Genomic DNA, 22,663 nt, shown 5'->3' on the forward strand with positions numbered 1-22,663 from the left:
GGACGAAGGAACCGAAGAAGAACTTGAAGAGGACACCTGCTGCAACTCCTGGACTGTTGGTTTGCCCGGTGAAGCTCTGCTGCAGTGCCGAAAGGCCAAGTTTGCGTCGTCGACAGAGAAGCCCCTGCACGGACGACTTCTCCCCTTGAGCTGGTGGGATCAGTCAACTCCAAAGTAAGCAACCTAGACATCCATCTCGGAGCTGGTTGAAGTTCCACAGAGTTGCTGCTGGAAAAGGTATAACCAGGGAGAGGAGCACCAGATTGTGTGTGTTGCTTTTAAGCTGACCTAGAGCTTCAGGAAGATTCTCTAGACTCCCAGGAAGCAGGACTGACCAAGTCTGAGCCCCCTTAACAGAGTGTGGGACCCCAGAAGCAAGGAAAGTCCATCTCAGCAGCCAGGAACCGCAGTGTTATTTGCGGTAGATGTGAGGAGCTGAAACAATGAACAGCCACTGAAAGTGAAGTTTGCTGGTTGTGAGTTTTGACCGTCCAAGTGCATTGCTGGAGTCCCCCGACGTCCTCCCTCTTGTCCCCACAACTGAGGTCCAGGAACAGCGAGATCTGCACAGGAACAGAAGTCATCGGCTGCATCTTTTTCTTCATTTCTAACATACTGTACAAAGTCTGAGAGAACTTACCTCTTGCTGTAGAGTGCTTGCAACTTCTACAACTCACAAGTCTAATCAGTTTATGGCCCTACATTTGATTTTTCTTTTCATCACAGACTCCTAAGAACTTGTGCAAAGACTTTTCCATTTACTTACCAGAAGTGCTTCATCCTATACAAGACTTTTGCCCATTGACTTTGGCTTAGCCTATTGAATTGTAGGACTACTCTTCTGAGGGATCCAAAAGTATTTAAAGGCAAGCCTGTAAGGCTCATTACCTCGCTTCACTCGAAATTTTCCATTGCAATTGCAAGTATACTGTCTGCCTTACTACAACGTTCCATGAAGGCATAATATCCAGGGAAGTGCTGTGCATCTAATTATGACCAGCGACAATCTACAAGACCCGCACTGCTAAGATGGCCGCCACCACATAATCACTTGCCCGTTCAGCTTTTCCAGCCCGCCTCACCCCAATTGGATAGGCTGCCTGCCTTAATCAATTGAGGCTCAACGGTAGGCGAGAGCCGGCCCAAAGAAGGCACACAAAAAAGGCACCTGTCGTGTGCCTGTCCCATACTGCCCGTCGCCAGAACCCCTGTTCAAGTCGCTGCAGATCCCGCTACGTTGCCGCGCAGGATCCCCGCCTTAACATCCAGAGTACCCGATACCGGAAAACCGAATGCACTATGGTAAGTGCCCTCTACTCTTGAGACTTTCCCCGTGAGTGCACTGGACGATCCCTCTTACAGGAACACTGATATGTACACAATGTGGGTCAAACACGCTTTAGTAATAAGAGCTACCTTGCATCTGCTTCTATGACATTACTAGCTATTATGTCTCTATCAGTATTGTCACTGCAATATATGCACCGCTTTTGTTAATACCAAGTCAAATATGCAACAAATGTTACCATAATCTGACTCCGCCAGCTTTTCAGTAGCCATATAGAGATGTTCTTCAAATGGGCATCATTTCATTGTACCCGACCGTATGCCTAGTTATCTTGTTAACATAGCTCTGCGGTATAGATTCATACGCGTACATTTTTTTTTTTTTAAAACTTTATTTTTGGGTTTTGATATACACATACAACAACGACCTTTGGTGATAGGTCAAAACAACATAACATACAACGATATTGCGTTCATTACACTTACAATGCATTTTCACAAGTTCTGAGGTCACCTTGCAATGGTTCAAAGGGTCTCTAAGACAAAGTGCTCTGCTGAGGGTCATGAAGATTGATCGGGGTCGGGCTCATAGCTGTGTCTTGGATTGCGGGTGGAGATTTAGAGGTGGGGACATCAGGTGTAGAGAGTAAATATTCAATGTAGGGAGCCCATATATCCGGGGGGCGTGCGTGTAGAGGGAGAGTCCGTAGAAACTCAGCATCCATGTCTTGGCAGTACAGGATGTCGTTCTTCCACGCTGCCAGTGAGGGAAGGGGGCCGCGACCCCAGGTCAAGGCAATTCTCCTGCGGGCAAGCACCAGGAACAGAGAGGCGAGCCTTCTCCCGGGAGCCTGCAGGTGTTTGGTCATGCTCAGGAGGGCTATGGTCGGTTGCGGGGCAATCGTTTCACCGATCACATCACTCGTGTGCTGTAGGACCGCAGACCAAAAACGGGCCACGCCCGGGCACTGCCATGCGAGGTGAACAAAGTCAGCGTCTGGAAAAGCGCATCTCTCACAGTGATGGGAGGCGTCAGGGTGATGACGTCGCCTCTTTTGGGGAGTGTAATATGTTTGATGGATGAAGTTGAAGTGTATCTGCTTATATCTAGTGTTTAAAGCTACTTTTTGAGTTTGTTGGAGAATGTAGGACCATTCCACATCGGGTATCGTGACATGGAGTGCTCTTTCCCAGCGCTGTTTGGCATTGACAGCGGGTGTCGTAGTGTCAACCAGCAGTAATCGATATATCGTGGAAACCAGCCGCCCCTCTCCCCTTGCTTGTATCACCCTGTGCAGGAGGGTCCACGTTGGGGGTTGCTTAGGGAATGATGGGAGGATGGCCTGCAGGGTGTGCCGTAGCCTGAAATAGAGAAAAATGTCGAGCGAAGTGTTGCCCCCTCTCTCCCTGATCGCCTGCGGCGTTATGAACATGCCCTCTGGGAAGAGGTCTCCCAGAGTTTGGATATTGGTTTTGTCCAGCCAGATCAGGAAGACTTTTTCGTTAGTCAGAGGTATGCCGGGGATAAACCTGATGGGTAATAGCGGGGAGTATCTTATCTGTATTTCGTATTTGCGGGCTATTTTCTTCCAGATGGCGTATGTGGATTGGACTGTGTTTAGTGTGCTGTACGGAACCGATTGCTCGCTGAAAATGACAGCTGTCAAGAAGTTGGGCGATGCTAGGGCGCGCTCGACCTGAACGTGTGGTCGGATATATTCAGACGCATACCAGTGGCCAAGGAATTGGGCCTGGGCCGCCCAGTAGTATTTTTCTACATCTGGAAGCGCAAGGCCGCCCCGAGTCACCGGCAGCGTCAGCGTCGCATATGCGACTCGTGCCGGCTTGCCCGCCCATATTAGTTCTAGGATGAGGGACTTGATTTTCTGAATAAAGGCGCGCGAGAGTATTAGGGGTATGTTTGTGAATAGATAGAGAAGCTTGGGGAGAATCACCATTTTGGTGAGTGAGACCCTCCCCCAGAGTGTTAACGGGAGGGACTTCCACCTTTGGACCCGCTCTTGAAGGGAGTGGAGCACCCGGCCGTAGTTGTCCTTAAAGATGTCATCATGATTAAGTGACATTAGGATCCCTAGATAGCGCACCTTGGAACTTTCCCACTTAAAGCCGTGGTCATCTCGAAACATAGGAGTGGATTTCGTGAGTGGAAATATTACCGATTTCGAGTGATTTATTTTGAGGCCAGATATGCCGCTAAATCGGATTACCTCACGCATAACTGGATTGAGGTTTGTCTGTGGATCTTTAATGAAAAGCAGCACGTCGTCCGCATAAAGGGAGACGATCAGCTTGTGAGGGCCCAGGGTGATGCCCCTATCCGTTCGGCGCTCTCTCAGTCTTGACGCAAGTGGTTCCATGACTAGCGCGAAGATGAGGGCGGACAGGGGGCATCCCTGCCTAGTGCCACGCTCCAGTCTGATTCCGGGAGATCTAGTGCTACCGAGGGTGATATAGGAGCAGGGGTCGTTGTAGAGAAGAGAGACCAATTTGACAAAGGTTTTACCCAAGCCCATTTGTGTGAGAGTTGCAAAGAGGTAAGGCCACTCGACGGAGTCGAACGCTTTCTCGGCGTCTAACAGTACCGCTATGGCTTGCTGTGAGGGGTCCAAAGCGGCGATGACGCCGAAGAGTCGTCTAATGCCATATGTCGTGCTGCGGCCTGGGATAAATCCGGCTTGGTCTCCTAGGACCAGTGCGGGCATGAGGGGAAGGAGGCGGTTAGCGAGGATCTTGGCGAGGATCTTGTTATCTAAATTGATTAGTGAGATTGGCCTATAGGAAGCGCAATCGTCCTGTGGTTTGCCTACTTTATGCAGGAGAGTCACGTTGGCTTCACGGAGGGTGGGAGGGAGTATTCCGCGCTCCAGGGCTTCTTCGTATACTTGTAAGAGTATCGGGGCAATCACGGCAGCATGGCTTTTATAGAATTCGCCTGTCAAGCCGTCGGGGCCAGGCGCCTTGGTGCTTGGGAGAGATTTTATTGTGTCTGTAATTTCTACTAAGGAGATGGGAGCATTTAGGGGTTCGCGTAATTCCTGGGTCACCCAGTACAGTTCTGTGTCGTTTAGGTAGTTCTGAATCTCTTCAGGGTTGCTAGCGGTGTGAGAACTATACAGGTTTTGGTAGAATTTATGAAATGTGTTGGTGATTCCCTCTTCAGTGTAGGAGAGGGTTCCCTGCGCGTCTCGGATATATTCTACTCGGGGGGGGTGTTTGATCCAGTCTCAGAAGGCGGGCTAGAAGCGCCCCGGGTTTCTGCCCCTCACCATACTGTCTGATCTTGTGTCTCCGGCTCAAACATTTCAGTTCACGTTCTGCTGTCACCTGAAATTTATCTAGTTCAATCTTTAGTTCGGCCTGGATCTGCCTGTCAGGGGATGTTGCCTGAACCTTTTCAAGAGCCTTCACGCGTCGTTCGCATTCCGCCAACTCACGCCTGACTAGCTTCAGGATACCGTTTTCTTTGGCCAAGCAGACACCCCTCACATAGCATTTAAATGACTCCCATAGAGTGCCGGCTGAGTCGACTGAACCCTGGTTTGTTGCAAAAAAGGAGGTGATGTCTTGACGAAGCTCATCAGCGAAGATGGGATCTGAAAGTGAGCCGGGTTTAAACCTCCAGTTCACGGGAGGTCTTGGAGACTTAGACATTGTAAAGTCAAGTGTGACCATGGAGTGGTCGGAGAGGGATCGTGGTAAGATGTGGCATGGGCCCCACTCGAAAGGGCTGAGTGTTGATACCAAGAGATAGTCGATGCGGGAGCTGGTGTTATGGGCCGCTGAGTGAAAAGTATAATCTTGAGACTCCGGATGAGTGCGTCTCCAGATATCAGACAGGTCGAAGGCTTGACAGATCTCCGTGACTTGGCGGCTGGCTTTGGAAGCTCTGCTGTTGCGGCCGTGTGATTTATCAATGCGCGGGTCAAGCGGGGTGTTGAGATCAGCTACCCACATCACTGTCGCCGAGGCGTATGTGCCCAGGTTGGGCATAATCCAGTTGAAGTTGCTCGGTCCGTCGACATTGGGGGCGTAGGTGTTTACCAGGACTACCTCTCTCCCAGCAAGCAGGCCCCTCACCAGCAGGAACCTGCCCTCCCCGTCCCTCTTAGAGCCGATCAGGCTGAAGCCGGCTTTTTTGTCAATTAGTATTGCCACCCCTCTCGCGTAGGAGGAATATGAGGAGAAGTATCTGTGGCAGCCCCATGACCGGGCCCAGGACTGTTCCGCCGTTGGAGTCAAGTGGGTCTCTTGTAGCATAGCAATGTTGACTTTGTGCCGCCGTAGATATTGTAGAACTTTCCTGAGTTTAGAAGGCTGGTTCCCACCGCGGATGTTCCATGTAGCAATTTTAAGCGACCCCATATCGTAGCAGTCTAAAAGAGCGGGCTGGTGACACCACGACCCTGTGGCACATATTAGGTATGCGGTTATCGCAAGGTGTGATGCCTATTGCAGGTTTTGGCATAGGACTTCGAAATTGTAGAGTGCTAGAACGCAATTGCTGAAACAATAACATTTTGGAATTCTCGGGATCTCTCCCGTGTGCAGGCAACCCCCAACAGGCCTGCAGATTACCCACCCCGTTTCCTCCGGGATGAGTAACTTTTGTAACCCCTCCCTGCGTGGGCAACCCCCAACTCGCCCATGGTATACCCACCCTTATCAGTTGAGCCTCCGACAGTGCCGTGCTTGGGGCGCTAGACGCCTCGCAAGAGGCTGTGTGGCCCAGAGACAGTTAATCATATGATTCTGTGGGAACTGGTAGATGTCACTGACATCGAAAGGATCTGTGTCGCCTCATTTTGCCGCGTTTGGGAGCATTTATGGTGGGTTCCTGCGTATGCGTTCGCCCCTGCGCGGGCTCTGGTTGTTGGGAGCCTGCCCACAGTTCTTCCGATCCAGGTACTCAGTGGCCTCCTCAGGCGAAGCGAAGAAGTGGGCTCTTCCCTCATGCTGGATGCGGAGTTTGGCGGGGAACAGCATCGAGTAGAGAATCTGGTTGGCTTGAAGCCGCCGTTTGATTGCTGTGAAAGAGCGCCTCTGTGCTTGAACCGCGGGTGTGAAATCGGGAAAGAACTGAATCGAGTCGCCATCAAATTGGAGATTCCCTTTCTCTCTGGCTGCTCTGAGTATGGCATCGCGGTCCTTGTAATTAAGTAATCTGGCTATGATTGGGCGTGGGTTTGCCCCCGGGACCGGTCTGACCGTAGGGATTCTGTGCGCTCTTTCCACTATGAATAAATGTGAGAGAACCTCCGGGCCGAGCAGTTCGGAGCAAATACGTTCGACATGGTCCTCCATTTTGATTTGAAGTTGTTGCTCTCTTACTCCAATAATTCTGATGTTGTTCCTACGGGAACGGCCTTCTAGGTCTTTGTTCTTAGCAGCGATAGCTTTTATCTGGGATTCCAACGCCGAGACTCTAGTGGTCAAGGATGCTGTGCCATCGTCCAGACTGGACACACGCTGTTCGACAGTGTCCAGTCTCTCGGCGTGTTGATCGAGGCGATGTTGGATACGATCTACTTTGGACGACAAATTGTCAAGTTTGCTTCCCAGGCCACCTATACCGGCTTTTAAGTCCAATAGGATTTCCTTGATGCCGGGCTCAGGGATCTGGATTTCTATGGAGCCTCCTTCCGCCGCTGGGGACGCTGGTCTGCTCGCGGTATTCGATGGCCTGGTGGCTGAGCTGGCCTCAAAATTGAGTTTTTTTTGGGACTTATCGTATTTCCCCATGCTGTGTGTTCCTCCAGGGCACTTTCACTGACAGGCTGAAGCGAGAGTAGTATGGCCGCGGCAGTGTTTGGGGCTAGATGCTGAGCTCCCTATCGCGGCCAGGGGTGATCGGGCCGGATGGCTCGTGCAGCGCTTCAACAGCCCAGCGGTCCTCGCTCCGCTCCGGGAGACCTCCGCCCTCGATGCCGCCAACGCGGTCCACCACGCTCGGCGGTGTGCGTATGATCGTGTGTTATTCGGCGTTGGGTCCTGTGGGCCAAGCATCGAGTACAGGCAGCAGAGGTGCCCGGCAGGGCTCTTACCTTCGTGTGGGTGTCCCCGGCCACGGCCCGGTGATCCTACCACCCAAGGATTGCTGTACAGTGGGGCACAGCCGCGTCCCACATCCGCGGCGCCGTCTAGGCCCCGCACACTCGTGGGGACCGCCCCTCACGACCCTCGCCGGGCGCCGATTCCTACGGCTCCGAGGGGTCACCTCTCGCCTGCTGTGTCGTTTCACAGGTCCCGTGTTATGAGCTCCAGCTTCCCGTTCTCTCCTGGGTAGGGGGGTAGATGGAATTTCCTCGGGTCGTTGTCAGGATTCACGATGAGCGACTCTCTTGCCTCGGCCGAGCCCGTCACGAGGGCGCCGATGTCCGGCGAGCCGCGGCCTGCAACCAGACGCTCGTATCTCAGGCCGTGGATGGAGGAGCGAGTCCAGGAAAGCTTCGGGGGGCACCGCTCGACTTCGGAAGTCGGCTTCTGGCGATCAGCGGCTGAAACGGTCCCACAGAAAGGATGGATTAGACAGGATTAATTCTGGGCCTCACGGAGCTCCCTAGGAAGCCGCCATCTTGTTCGGCTCACTAGCGCCCTCTATTCATACGCGTACATGCTCTGCCCTATTAGTGGTATAGATTCATGTGTGTATATGCTCTGCCTTATTAGAGCACTCCTGCATTAAGCGAATCCCCTAGATAGTCGGATTACAGGCAATAATTAATGACTATCCTGTTTGAGACATCCCGTACAACCCTCACACCAGGAGTTAACCGATTGCTCACCCACTGCGTTAATGCCATGTTACCTCCTATAATGCAATAGTAACTCACTCTCCCAGACCGTTTGCAACCTCCACTCTAGCTAAGAGACATCCTATTAATCGGGCTTTACTATGCCCTTACCGTACATCCCATGTACAGTGTATATCCTCGCACAAGTCGCAGCAGAACCCACCTCAGCCCTCCCTGCTATGCCAAAAGGGAACAGATGGCGCACACAGTCTTGACTACCCAAACCCATAGCCACATTATTATGCACATTATTATACCTACTACCAGCTTCAATGCTTAATAATCAACAAATCTGGACTACCAATAGAACAACAGGTCTACCACAATGCCAGCGAAATACTTTGCATTAGCATCGCCCCAACACCAATCCAGCCACCGCCTCATGCTCAAAAGCATCATTCATACAGCTAGGAACAGGCTTGGCACGGTTACACTGACCCAGGCACCAAGCACTACCCTGTCGCTCGCCATTCCTACCCAACCCACCAGCCCTCAACACAGCACAGCTCTCTGCACCTAAAACTCCTACCACCTTGCCATTGACGGGTACAGCCCGATTCCTTAGATTATCCTCCAGAACTCATGTCTACCACAGCCACGAGACCCATACTAGGAACTGCCAGAAACATAAAATTATCTTCCCGCAACACCAAAAACACCTCAAGTACCCTCACCCATAGACAATCAGCCAGCAACCAAGAACCTAGCTCATACCCGTGTCTCAGCATATTCCCACCACCTCACCCCAAATCCCAACACAACCACCAGAAAACCCACTGCTTGTCACCTCAGCAAACCGCCGCCACCCCCATTAGCTGCTCTCAGCCAGGCCTAGAGTCTCTAAAGGGAGCCCTACTTAATGCCAGATCTTTAGGTGCACACGCCATAGATATACACAACCGCATTTTTTAACACAAACTAGGTTTCCTAGCGCTAACAGAAACCTGGCTTTATACAGCTACAGGCCCACTCATCACACTAGCACTACCACCCAATTACACATTGTTCAGATCAGATTGCCAAGAGACCATCGGAGGTGTTGTCGCCATCATAGCGAAATCCTCCCTCCAGTTCAGATAATGCACCACAGAAAGCCTAGCAGGCTACAAACTCCTCTCCCTCAAGCTAACCACTGACACAAACCATGTTCAACTTTTTACTAGTGTATAGAGCACCCAGTTCCTCCAACCACCCAGGTATAGATGTACCCCTGCTCATCACTCCAATACTTAAACCTAATACAAAATGTATACTCCTAGGAGATAACCTAGGCTTTAATGACCAAACCGACCTCAAAGCCACAGCTTTCCACAATGCCTTTTTAGAAATGCTATTTAAACAAATGGTTCACACTCCCACACATTCTGAAGGTCGGATCCTGGACTGGATCCTAACACTGAACTCCACAATTTTCATAGACGACATTATAGAAATGACCTGAACTGACCACCGGCTCATTCAATTCAACATCACTACACTAAAAGACCCCACCCCACCTCCAGCCACCGCACTAACGACTTTAATGCGTGACTCCAGGAAACTAACCCAGGAGAACCTAACACCACTACTGAACAAGCTAATCAACACTCATCAACCAGTAGAACATAAACCAGAAGCCATCTCTCTGCACTACTATAAGTGCCTAAAGACTGCCATTGACAAAATAGCTCCACTCAAATCCAAACAGCCCAAATCCAAAAGAAGCAAAACTTGGTTCAATGATAACCTTAGAGAACTCAGAAGAAACAAGAGCACAAGAACACTCCCCATAGAAAAAAACCCACCAGCGACTCAAAAAATAAAGTAAAGCGAATATCTAAATTATACAAGTAAGAACTGTACACCCAGAAAGCCAATTCACTAAACTCTTGCATCACCAATGCCACTTCAAATAGTAAAGAACTATTCACCATTATAAAGGAATTAGAAACCCCTATTCCCCCCCTCCAAGTACAGTCATAGTGAACAAAGCATGGTGCACTACAATCCAGGATGCTCTAGCCTTTAAAATGACCACATTGCAAAATAAAATCAACCTACAAAAAGAAATACTAGCTACCTCCTTAAAATTTGCTGCCATGCCCATGTCAGACATCAATACGGATACGCCTGAATTCCACTTCACCTCAGTTACCACCGAGCAAGTATTAAAAACCATAGCGTCACCAAAACTTTCTAACTGTAAAGGAGACACATTCCCCGCTAAATTAGTCAAGGAATGTGCTCCTACCCTAGCAACTACCATTACCAATTTTGTTAATGCCTCCTGCAATACCATCCCGTCCAACATCAAAGAAGCATAGGTGACCCCACTCCTTAAAAAACCCACCCTCGATCCCACCATCTCTACTAATTATCACACCATCACCACCGTACCCTTCCTACTCAAAGTCAGACAAAATTGCAAATACCCAAGTCCAATCCCACCTCGAAAATAATCACCTGTTAGGAGAAAGACAGCTGAGGTTCCGCCATACCATAGCACCGAGACAGCATTATTGGACCTCAAAAACCAGATGGATGCAGTTAGGGAATCAGGTCAGCTATACATGTTACTTGATCTGTCCGCAGCATTTGAACTAGTAGATCACCAAAAACTCTGCCAAGCGCTGGCAAGTAATTTCCGATTCTCCAAGGATGCCACCACCAGGATCAACTCATTCCTCTCAGACCGCACTTCCAGAGTAGCCATAGGTGACGTAGCAGCAGACCCCATCTTAGTCCTGCTTGGAGTTCCTCAAGACTCATGCCTCTCTCTAACACTATATAACGCATATACTAAATTACTCTTAGCAGCACTGGATGCAATGGGAGTAATTTATACTAACTTTGCTGACGATAACCAAATACTTATTCGCATATCAGGAAATCTTGAACAAGACACCATAGAGGTGAACAAAATCTACTCCATCATCCAGAACTGGATGGCAGCAAACAGCCTATCTTTAAATGGAGAAAAAAAAAATGAGATCCTTATTGTAGGCTCCCCAACTCAACTAGCAAAGCTCCCACCACAATACACTGCAATAAACATTGATGACACCCCCATCACCATTTACAAATAAGTAAAAACCTTAGGAGTCTTCTTGGATTCCAGCCTCACCATGGGAAAACAAATGCCCTTGCCTCATCCACAGCCTACACAGCTAGACATCTCACTAAGCAGACCATTCCTCACAAAATACAATTGCATCACTCTTGCCAGGGCCCTTATACTAGTCATGATAGACTACTGCAACATACTGCTACTAGGTACCTCAAAACAAAACAAATAAAATGCAACTTATTCAAAATAAAGCACAGAGCAGCACTAGGCATAAAAAAGGGAGCACATCTCGCAACACAGAAGAGAAGCCCATTGGCTTACAATTGAAGCAAGGAAAATTCACAAAACTCTCACCGTAACACATAAATGTGTCTCAGGTACTGCACCCAGTTACCTCTATCATTGTCTAAGCCACAAAAACACCACCCGAACACTCAGATCCAATGCCCACCTATACTTATTCACTCCACGCTTTAAGAACACCTAAACAGGCAAATCCAGTTTCCCTATAGTGGCCCCAAGAATCTGAAACACACATCCCCCCGCACCTTCCAAACAAGCCCACACTTAAATTCAAGAAACTTCTAGAAACCTGGCTCTTTAACAAATACTAGCCACAAGACCGACCTTCAGCTAGACACCCTCATAATTCAGCTCCAAACTAACCTACTGCTCCCCACTCCCTTTACCTGCCCGTTGTAACACTCAAGAGACTATTCCTGCCTACAAGCTTTCTTTCCTGTGTCAAGCATACCTCTGTTAGATCGCTAAGAAATGTAACATGTAACTGCAAACTGTACTGTTTCTTCTGTCAATTTATGTAACCACCAAGATTACGTTTAAAAAAAAATATGCTGTGGTACCTCTGGGTTTGGGCTTAAAATAAATGCAATAAAAAAATAAAATTAAAATAATGTGCTTCCTTAAGAATATTTGTGGTCTCTTGTTCTAATAACCTGTGCTTTTTACCAACTTCGAAGAGTATTCTAAATGCCAACAGTAATATTAATGTACCTAGCACCCTGGCTATTGAAGCCATCTGTGGGTGTAGGTATTGTGTAAGAAGCATATTCAAAGATTGTCCATGTTAGGGAGAATTCTCAGAAATGTGCCAATTCCCTTCTACCTTCGAGAACCCCAGCTCTTTTTGCTGGTGCCAGGACTTATAATTTCTAACCTTGAGAGAGTGAGACCTTTTTCCCACTCAAGTATTTTTCTGTGATTTGTACTCAGTGTTTATTTTGACTTTGGAGTCTGAAACTCCTAAAGGCATCATCATTGCATTGTATCACACATCACCTTCAGTGTAGTGGCACAGGCAAGTCTTAGATTGCCCAAAGGGTCAAGCACCTCCTCTTGGTGAAACTACTGTTTCCAAGAGCAGTGAAGTAAAATTGACTTTACTTACATTTTATAATTTTCTAGACCCAGCACACACTATCTTACCATAGGGTGCTGGAGGGTTTACTTAGTATCCCTTGGTCTAGTTTCTCATGTAACATTTTTATGTTATCCTTTCTACAATTAATGGCTGGTGGCAGTGGTTTACTTTTTACTACCATTGTGCGTTTTTACCGCTGGCTGCAATCGCAGCTGCAGTAAGGCACCCATGGGTGCCCATTTTGTCTAACGGCCCAGTCTTGTTTTTTAGCCATTTCTTGTTGGAAAGGTCCTTCTTGAGATTAAGTCTGCGTGCCAAACCAGGTATGGTCCCTTTGTTCATTTGGTCTTTGGCAGGAATCACTAGTGAAGCCCGCCTCTGGCTCCAGCGTGTCTGGCAGGGGCAGGAAGTGAGGGAGGTGCCCAAACCTCCCTGTACTTAATCCCCTCGACTACAGGAATGCACCCAAAGGTGATTGGCCGGCTGGCTGTCCTTGGAGGACAGCCACCCTGCTGTGTGATTGACAGCGAGGCTGGAATGAATGGGAGAAAAAAAGGTGAGGCTTTTTGGCTTGGAAGCCAGAGTCGACCACTGGACAAAGGAAATTGAATAAGAACTTGGAAGAGACGCCTACTACAACTCCTGGACCGTTGGTTTGCCCGGTGAAGCCCTGCTGCTGTGCTGAAGCTCCGAATTAATTTCAACTAGAGAAGCCCTGCAAGGACGACTGCTCACCTTGGGTTGGTGGGACCAATCAACCCCAAAGTGAACTTATGACACCCTCTCAGAGCTAGCAATACATCCATTGCAGCTGCAGGAACCGAAGTGCCAGGAAGAGTAACACCAAACCAAGTGCATCGCTTTTAAGTCGGACCCGAACTCCAGGAAGATCCTCCAGAACTCCCTGAAGCAGGACTGACCAAGCCTGACACACCTCAACAGAGTGCTGTACTCCAGATGTGAGATAAGTCCAGAGTGGAATCAGAAATCAGAGAGACCACAGTGGTGCTATTTGCTAGAGACGCAAGGAGCTTAAACCGCTAAGTGCCGCTGAATTGAAGTTTGACCTTTGCTGCTGCCGACCTTTCCATCGTAGTGCAGGAGTCCCCAAACGTCCTCCCTCTTGTCTCCATGACTGAGGCCCAGGAACAACCGGATGTGTAGAGCTATACTGGAACAGGAACAGAAGCCAGCTGGAACCATTTATTCTAACCAAAAGTACTATAAACCTAAGAGGACTTACCACTTGTTGTGTAACCTTACTTGTTCTCAGCTGAGACTTGTCTTGGTTGCCATTGCAAGGTTGCTTACAGCTTTGCACCTCACAAGCCTCGTAGCCTGTGGCCCTTCAAATGAAGCTTATTTCTACAAGCTTTTCTAAAAACATTGTGCAAGCCTTTTACTTACCTGCAAAGAATATCTTCTGTTCCTCTAGACTTTGCTCAACTAACATTGGTGTCCTGGCTCCCTGAGAGATGCTTCTTACCTCAGACGTTGTGCTTTTGCCTTTCCCCAGGAAAGGGTTAATATACTTTGCATTGGAGGGTTCAAAAAGTACTTACCAGTTTATGAATTATTTGTTCACCTTGGTTTTATTCCCATATATAATAATTTGCACCAAACTCAGGATTGCTCTAAAATGTACCAGTGATAAATTAATGTCCACAGTGTCCTAGCTATTTAAGTTACCTAAGGGTGTAGGCGGTGTGTGCGCCATCCCCAATGGGTATCATCTGATTTAGAAAAACAGAGTTTAATCAAGAAACCTTGAGTATAAGTGTTTATTTGAATAACTGTCACTGTGAAACTGTTACAACCTTACAGCTCACATTGACCCATCTTGAGATGAGCCTGGCTGCTCAGCCACACTACCAACCTGGGTAGAACACACATATACCAAAAGTTCGGTTCCCCATTGCCAGGAGGACAGGGTTTCTCTAGTCTCCCAAAGGGTACTGCACACAATCTTGCCTAACAATCCACTAACTTGTTCTGATAAGTAATTTTTTACTCTGGTAAGTAATTTGAAAGTATATTTACATTGTGACATGAATTACCTTTTTTAAAGAATGCTTATTTAAAGATTGATGTTAAATAACTATGTATAACTGAAAACTTGAGTGTAAGTGTCACTTGGATAACTTATTTACAGATTTCATTTGTACAGCTCTACGGCTTACATTTACCCCTCTTGAGAGAGGCCTGGCTGCTCAGTCACACTACCAACTTGTGTAGTACAGACCTATACCTAAAGGTGGATTACCTAATACCAAGCAGATACGTGTTGTGTAGCCTCACATAGTGTGACTGCATCAATTCTTACCCAACACTGGCATTGCTCAATCCAATAGTAAATCTACCTGAGCAATATATATCTTGGAACTGATGCCACTATGGCGCTGGGCCACATCCTCTCTCAGGGCTGGACTTAAGTTAGGGAAATTATTGTAGGTTTGCTCCTAAGTGTTTATGATGTGTTCTAACTTCATTACCTACTAGTGTTGTAGCAACTGTTTTTATCATTCTTGACTCACTTTACTTTATAATTTCTTTTATGTATAACCTAAGGTTATGCTCTCTGTTGGGTAACTGTCTGAAGTGTAATGTAAAGTTCAGGGGTTCTACTTGGAAGCCCCAATAATGGATGTGTGTGTGGTTGTGACAATACCTACCTGATAGTTTCATTTCTTAGTGTGTGTTTTAAAGCCCTAATAAATCATTGTATAACGAATGGAGTGCTGTGGGTGTCTCATTGTAGCCTTAGACCACTCTCACGCGCCTCCTGAGTCGAAGACTTGGTGCTCTGCTGCCTACCTTTATTTGGTTTGGATAGACTCCAGTATCTTTCTTGTTCACCATAATAGGTTGGTCTCCCAAAATCCACCCTCGGAGAGCATTTTGGAAATCCATTTTAAAATTGAAAGTAGTTCTTACTTAGTGGCTAGGGAGATTGAGACTTCATCCTTCGGAAATTGGACCCTGAAAGCAGGTTCTGTACAATAAACGACACCTTTCAAAAATGTGATTGCAGCTCCATCTTGACACTACTTTCCAAAGCTGATTTGTTTTTGACCAACACTCATGCTGATGGCCCTTCATCCAACGCTAACATTGTGCAAATAAAAGTGTTACGCTTGAACCAGCCTCGGGAATTCGATGGATCCCACATGGTAACAGTGGTGAAACAAAGAAGACAAACCTGACCATACATGCAAAGCCAAGTGTCATGCTTTTGAAAATGGCTGCCACAGAAATTGTTTATATTGCTCAATTTATCGTGATTTATTTATTTGGATTTATAAAGCACCCAGCGGCCCAAGGGCACTGTGGCGCTGTTACGGGATATTCACTTATGACATGGTACAGATAATTCATAGGCAGTGGTACAGATAAAAACACAACATCGTTCCAAGGTTACATAAAAACGGTATTAGAGGCAGTACATTTGGCAATAAACTAGTTCAAAAGATTAGTTGGAGATTAGTTTTTAGCACCTTCCTGAAGTTTGTGAGGGATTGTTCATTTCTTAAGTTGCGTGGGAGTGCATTCCAAGCTTTTGGTGCTAAGACTTCAAAGCTTGTGCCGCCAGCTTTAGCTCTGTTGAAGGCTGGGACGGAGAGCAGATGAGCGTATTGGTCACGTTTTGGTCTGTTTACCGGGGCTTGGTGAAGTCTTTCTGCTAGGTATGCCGGGGCTGTCAGGGCAATGAATCTGTGGGTGATAGGGAGGGCCTTAAATATAATGGGTTTCTTGATAGGGAGCCAGTGGGCGTCTTTCCTTGCTTGTGTGATGTGCTCTCTCCTCGGGATGCTGAAGGCGGCTCTGAGGGTGCTGTTTTGTGCCATTTGTAATCTGTTCACATTATTTGCAGAAGTGCCTAGGAGTAAGATGTTACAGTAGTCAAGTTTTGCGCCAATTGCAGCTCTCGCTATGTTAAGGCAGTTTTCTGGTGATAGGTGAGGATTTACTGCATTTATGATTTTGGTAGTAAGTGCGGCTGAGGATGAGATGGCACTAACTTGTCTGTCCATTGATAAGGTGGAATCTAAATATACACCAAGAGTTTTCAATGCAGTGGCGGCTCTGATAATTGAGTTCTCAATAGTGAAGGAACTATATTTGACATCTAGTTCTTTTAGGCCTTTTCCCCATTTAGACAGATTATTAGCTGCCATCCAGGCCTGGATGTGTGCATAAGTCTTCTGGACGGTGTCAAGATCTTGTTCATAGGTTCCTGTTAGTGGGCAAAGAATTTGAGTGTCATCGGCATAGATGGTGAAAGCTATGCCGAAACTTCTAAGTCACTGAACAAAGGAAGGGTGAATAGGTTGTAGAGAGTGGGGGAGGTACAAGACCCTTGTGGCACTCCGTATTCAATGGGTGATGGCGAGGCTGAGGCCTGGTCGGAGAATACCCTCATGGCTCTGCCCTCTAGGAACAAGGTGATCCATGCAGTGGCTTCTTGTGAGAAGTGGGCAGTGTCAATTAGGTGTTTACACAGGATCTTATGGTCAACCAAGTCAAAGGCTGGCGATAGATCCAAGAGTAATAGGCGTGAGGTTTTGCCTTTGTCCATGGCTTCAAGTAGTTGGTTATTGAGGTCTAATAAGGCTGATTCATTACCGTGACGGGGGTGGAAGCCAGATTGCCTTTTACCTAGAATATTATGAGTTTCCAGGTAGGATTGGATCTGTAGGTAGGCAGCCTTGTCAAGAATTTTCAACAAAAATGGTACAGTTGTGATTGGACGATAGTTGTTAGGGAGTCAGGGTCGAGGGTACGTTTCTTCTGTAGCGGTCGTACCCAGGGCTTCCTTGAGGGCAAGCGGGACTGTGCTGTTGGCAAAGGGGGCGTTGATAAAGGCAGTGATGAAAGGGGCTAGGGCGGTGGCAGAGCCTTTGACTATATTAGCTGGGCATGTGTCCTTTACATAGAGACGGTTTGGTCCGTTTCATGATCTTTAGGACTTCAGGGATGGTGACTTGTCTGAACGCAAACGGTGTGGGTTTGTTTGCGCCCGGCAGGGTGTCTGGAGTTCGTGATATTGCAGGAGGTTTTGGTGTGGGTGGTGGCATTTTGGGCAGTTTGTCAAATTGGGACTTGATTTTGGTCTGAAGTGTTTTGATTTTGTTTAGCATGGCGTGCTGGATGTGGTTACACCATGTTTAGTTTTCCCGGTGGGTTGTGTGGAAGTAGGGGGGATTGTCAGTTCGTTATAGATGGCAAATAGTTCTTTAGATTGGGAGTTTGCTTTTTCAATTCTGGAGTTGTAGGTGGCAGCTTTGGTGATAGCCAGCGTGTATTGTTTGGCAACTGTGAGTTAAGTGTCTCTAGTGGTGGTGGAGGGGTTTGTTTGCCAAGATTTGAATCCTGCTTTTTTGCTGTACGAGCACCTTTGAGTTCCTGTGTGAACTATGAGTTGGCATGAGGTGTATGTTTGGCTTTTTATTTTTATTCTAGTGGGGCTACTGTGTCTAGAACCTCTTTCAGAGTGGTGTTGTAGATCTCTACCAGCTGATTGGGGGGGGGGGGGAAGAGAGAGAGAGAGAGAGAGAGAGAGAGAGAGAGAGAGAGAGAGAGAGAGAGAGAGAGAGAGAGAGAAGAGAGAGAGAGAGAGAGAGAGAGAAAGAGAGAGAGAGAGAGGAGAGAGAGAGAGAGAGAGGAAGAGAGAGAGAGGAAGAGAGAGAGAGGAAGAGAGAGGAGAGAGAGAGAGAGAGAGAGAGAGGGGGAGAGAGAGAGGGGAGAGAGAGAGAGAGAGAGAGAGAGAGAGAGAGAGAGAGAGAGAGAGAGAGGGGGAGAGAGAGAGAGAGAGAGAGAGAGAGAGAGACTCCTGTTTTGAGGGTATGAAGAAGTGCAGTAGATGGTGGTCAGTCCATGGTCAGTGTTCGAGCTAATGTCTACCGCGCAGTTGTGGTATGCAATCCAGTCTAGTATACAACCTTTGGTGTGTGTCAGGTCATTAGTTGTGTAAAGCCCAAGTCTTGAATTGCTTTGGAAAGGGTTATGCCTTTTTTGTCTTTAAGGTCTTTGATCCTAAGTTGAGGTCACCCAAGAGGATGGCTCTAGTATTGGTTTTGAGGTTGTCCCCTACGATATGGGTGAGGTTTGATTGGAAGTCGTGGGTTGGGCCTGGAGGCCGGTAGACAGTGTGTAATGTTATGGTGTCCTTTGGTGTAGGAGATATTTTTACTGAGAGCATGTCAAAGTTGTCAGCTTCAGGGGTTTTTAGTTGCCTGGCATTTAGAGACTCCTTAAGAATTAGGGCGACCCCTACACCTTTACTAGAGGTTCTGTCTTGGCGAAGGATGATGTAGCCCGGTGGTAGGGTTTGGCAGCTGGCTGGGCCAGAGGCTTCATGTAACCAGGTCTCTGTGATGGCTATAAAGTCTAGACGATAAGGTTGTGGATCTCCATGTTATGTGCAGGCAGGGAGCGTGCATTGATGACTGCACAATGGAGTTGTGTTCTCTGGTTTGGCTTTAGTCTGAATGCTCGTAGTAGAAGCAGGTTTGTTTGGGATTGTTGGCGTGTGGCTGGGTGTTGGTGCTGTCAGGTGGACGAGTGGTTTGGCTAGGTCAGTACTAAGTTGGTTAAGAGGCGGTCTGATAGGGGAGCCTAGCCTATGGTTTCTCTGGTTTAGGGAAAGATGGAGAGAGTTAGGGTGTGTATGGTGGTGTGGGATGGGTGTGGTAGTGATGCAGTGTAGCTTGTGGGTAGGGTGGATGGGTGCTCTTGGAGGCATTAGTGAGCGTATGGGTAGAGGTGGGAGAAAGAGTGTGGGTGGAACCTTATGGGAGAGTGGGAGAGCGAGAGACATTTTCAGGTACAGTGCTACTAAGTGGGTTTGGGAGGATTGAAGTAGTTCTTGTGCGTTGTGTATGTAAGGGCTTGCCTCTTAAGGAGGGTGGCAGAGTGTGCACCAGCTAGCGGCAGCCCTGGGTGAAGTGCTCCTTTCAGGGTAGGCTACAGGTAGTTATGAGAGGTGAACAGTAGAGGTGGGGCAGTGAGCAGGTTCAGAAGTGGGTAAGGAGCACGTTGAAAGGTAAGCAATGTGTCTATTAGGGTGGGCACAACAAGTAGGCATATATTAGGCACTACAGTAGGCTAGGTACACACAACAGGGCCAGCAAGCATATTAGGCACAACAGTGGGCTAGGTATACATAACCTGGGCAGTATGGACGTTAGGAGTGATCGCATATATTAAGCATTACAGAAGGCTAGGAGCACACAACAGGGCCAGTATGCACGTGAAGGATTGGGTACATGTTCAGGGCATACAAAGGAGGCTGGTACAGCCTGTTATGCGATGGAGGGCGAGTCTGGTCACACGTGGTGGGCAGCGATCGTGCTGGTACAGGGACCTAATTAGAGGGTGGGCATGTTTGGCGGGGTTTAAACTGAGTAGGTTTCAGCAGAAAAAACGTAAACAGGGAAAACATTTTAGGGTTACAGCAAGCAGCATGCATAGCACTATAACAGCAGATGAGTTATTGACATTGTGGTCATGGGAGTGTAGGTGGCGATCTTATGGAGCGCGCAAGCAGGTCCTGGTCCGGTGTGTTGGGTGGGCACTATGGTGCTAGCGTTCCATAATGCTACAACAATATTGGAGCGCCTGACTCGTAAGGTGGACGGGGCTGAGGACGATAGTTAAGTGGGTTTGGCAGAGGCTTTGAGCGTGGTTTTCAACTGCAGCCAGACTGACCTTGTGGTGGGGATGGTCATCTTGGAGCACTAGCCACGAAAATAAAAACCACAAGTAGACCTCATCAAGCCTTAAAAAAAAGAATTGTAAAAGGATGAAAGAAATTAACTAGAATGCTTTTTTGTTTGCAACATGATAGACTGAATTCCAATTGCTTGAAATCTTTACCAAAGACATTGTAATTTAGCAATCATGGTGGAATACACAGCACAGGCCAAACTGCCCTGATCTGGAACCTTTCAAAAATTGGAGTAACCAGACATTTTGACAGGAGAAGCCAATAATTTCTCAACAGAATGTCTTTGTGAAAGGTCATTCCACCTTTTTGCTGCTAAGTGCACAATAACCTTCATAATTAATTGGTGCCATGTAATCACTGAATAATAACCGTACTGTTACACGCCTGTCCAATATAAACACTGCCCTTTATAATTCAGTCATAATTTTGCAACTAATGATGATGTAGAATTTGGAATTGCACATACTCATCTGAATCATTTGTTGTTGCAGCATTGGTCTTGTGCCAGGAAGGCTATTTGATCTTGCAGGCAAATTTGGCATTGTATTGCCCAATGCAGGCCTGGGGATGGAGGAATTATAGTCTGGTCCTGGCCTCCCGACTGTCACTGGATTAGAAGGTTCCATCAGACTCGTTTTTGAGTTCTGTAAACCCCAGTCACTTGTTGGGTGCTGGTTCATATTCATACTTCTATTTGGACCGCATGCTAAAAACAAAAGGCAAATACAACTCTAAACCTTACTTCTTACAAGAACATATTAAACATTCACATTTTATTTACTGTAAAAAGTGATCACGGATGAAAAATACAAAATAAAAGCAAACCTTGGTAAGACTGCAATAGAAAGAAGCCCCTTCCACCCTCCCCCACCTAGCAAACCCTGCCCACCACGCAGGAAAGCTTTTATTTTGCAGCAAACCGAATCCAAAAGGCTGGCATTTGAGGTAACAATCTTGTTAGGGCACATTACACAATATGAGTTCAAGTTCCAGATGAATCGGATTAACCTTTTTTACACTGAAGTATTCCTGCACCTCTATTGCAGGGACATTTACAAATGTTCAACCCACATGTTCAAAGGACAATGTTCAAAGGACATCAGTCCTGCAAGCAATTGGACAAGCTACAGGGTCAAGGTCAAATGGTTTGTGTGTGTAACCCAAACCTAGACATGTATTTTTTAGACCACAATTTTGACAACCTTCCAAGATGAATTTTCAAAATCAGCCTTGGGGGAGGCCACCCTGTTATGGTGAACAGGGAAGTCAGAGGTTAGCCAAGCGCAATCAAGGTGCGGTATCAGCAGAAAGGCTTCGTTTCAGGAAGGCTGTGGATGGTTTAGGGTTACAATGAGGCCACACAAAGCAAAACCAATAATTCTAGTTAGAAAGGCAAGTATTGAAAAAGTTACTTGCATGCAACCATTGGTCTCCAGCATGGGTCTGGCATGTATTCATATGTTTATGAATATTCCCCATGAGGCCGGGAATCCTCGGTAAAAGAAAAAACAGTTTCACTTTCACTTATGTTGGGGAGAATTCTCAGAAATGTGCCAATTCCCATCTACTCAGAGACGCCTTTTAATTTTCAACCTAGAGAGAGTGGGACCTTTTTCCCCGCTCATGAATTTTTCTGTGATTTGGTCTCAGTGTTTCTTTTGACTTTAGAGTGTGACAAATTCCATAGGCATCACTCTAGGTCATACTGCCTCCAGCCAATGACTGGCTATTAGGGAACGCTTGTATGCAGTACCTTCTGGGAACACTACAATCAACTCTGACTACAGGTATAGGCAACCCACCCTTTGGTATCAGCTTGTACTACACAGTTTAGGTACCACGTTGAGCAGCCAGGATTATCCCAAGAGGGGAAATGTGAGCTGTAGTGGAGTTACAAAGATTCACAGTTACAGGTATTCAATACACTTACACTCAAAGTTTCTTGCATCAATTATTAATTTATCAGTCAGTTATAAAGCCTTCTTCAGAAGATGCAATAGAATAGTAACACAAATGCACTTCACTACTGTAAAGTGAGTTTCTGAATCAGAAAAGAACCTTTTGGGATGGCCCACAGACAACAACCTACACTCACAGGTGCCTTCAATAAGGGTGCTGGGGACATTAATATCGTACTGTTGGCATTCAGAATACTCCTAAAAGTTGGTAAAAAGGCAAAGGTTATTAGAACACAAGAGATCACAAATATTCATAAGCAGGGCAAACACTTTTAGATCCTCTTAGAAGAGTCATACAATTCAATAGGCTAAGTCAATAGGCAAAAGTCTTGTACAGAATGAAGCACTTCTGGTAAGTAAATGGAAAAGTCTTTGCACAAGTTCTTAGAAGTCTTTGATGAAAAGAAGAATCAAATGTAGGGCCACAAGCTGATTAGACTTGTGAGTTGTGGA

At 47.0% G+C, this 22,663-nt stretch overlaps 1 protein-coding gene across 6 annotated transcripts in view; it reads right to left on the reverse strand.

Annotated features, from left to right (window-relative positions):
• Positions 1–22,663, reverse strand: part of NCOA3 (nuclear receptor coactivator 3) — a 1,125,593-nt gene that overhangs the window by 284,364 nt on the left and 818,566 nt on the right. For all 6 annotated transcript variants that reach the window (XM_069651291.1, XM_069651290.1, XM_069651288.1 and 3 more), the window contains one exon: positions 20,719–20,958. In XM_069651291.1, the coding sequence (XP_069507392.1) occupies positions 20,719–20,958 (240 nt within the window). The remainder of the gene's footprint in view (positions 1–20,718; positions 20,959–22,663) is intronic.

This window comes from Ambystoma mexicanum, chromosome 3p, assembly GCF_040938575.1.
Source record: "Ambystoma mexicanum isolate Mex_15411 chromosome 3p, UKY_AmexF1_1, whole genome shotgun sequence".
Lineage (NCBI taxonomy): Eukaryota > Metazoa > Chordata > Amphibia > Caudata > Ambystomatidae > Ambystoma > Ambystoma mexicanum.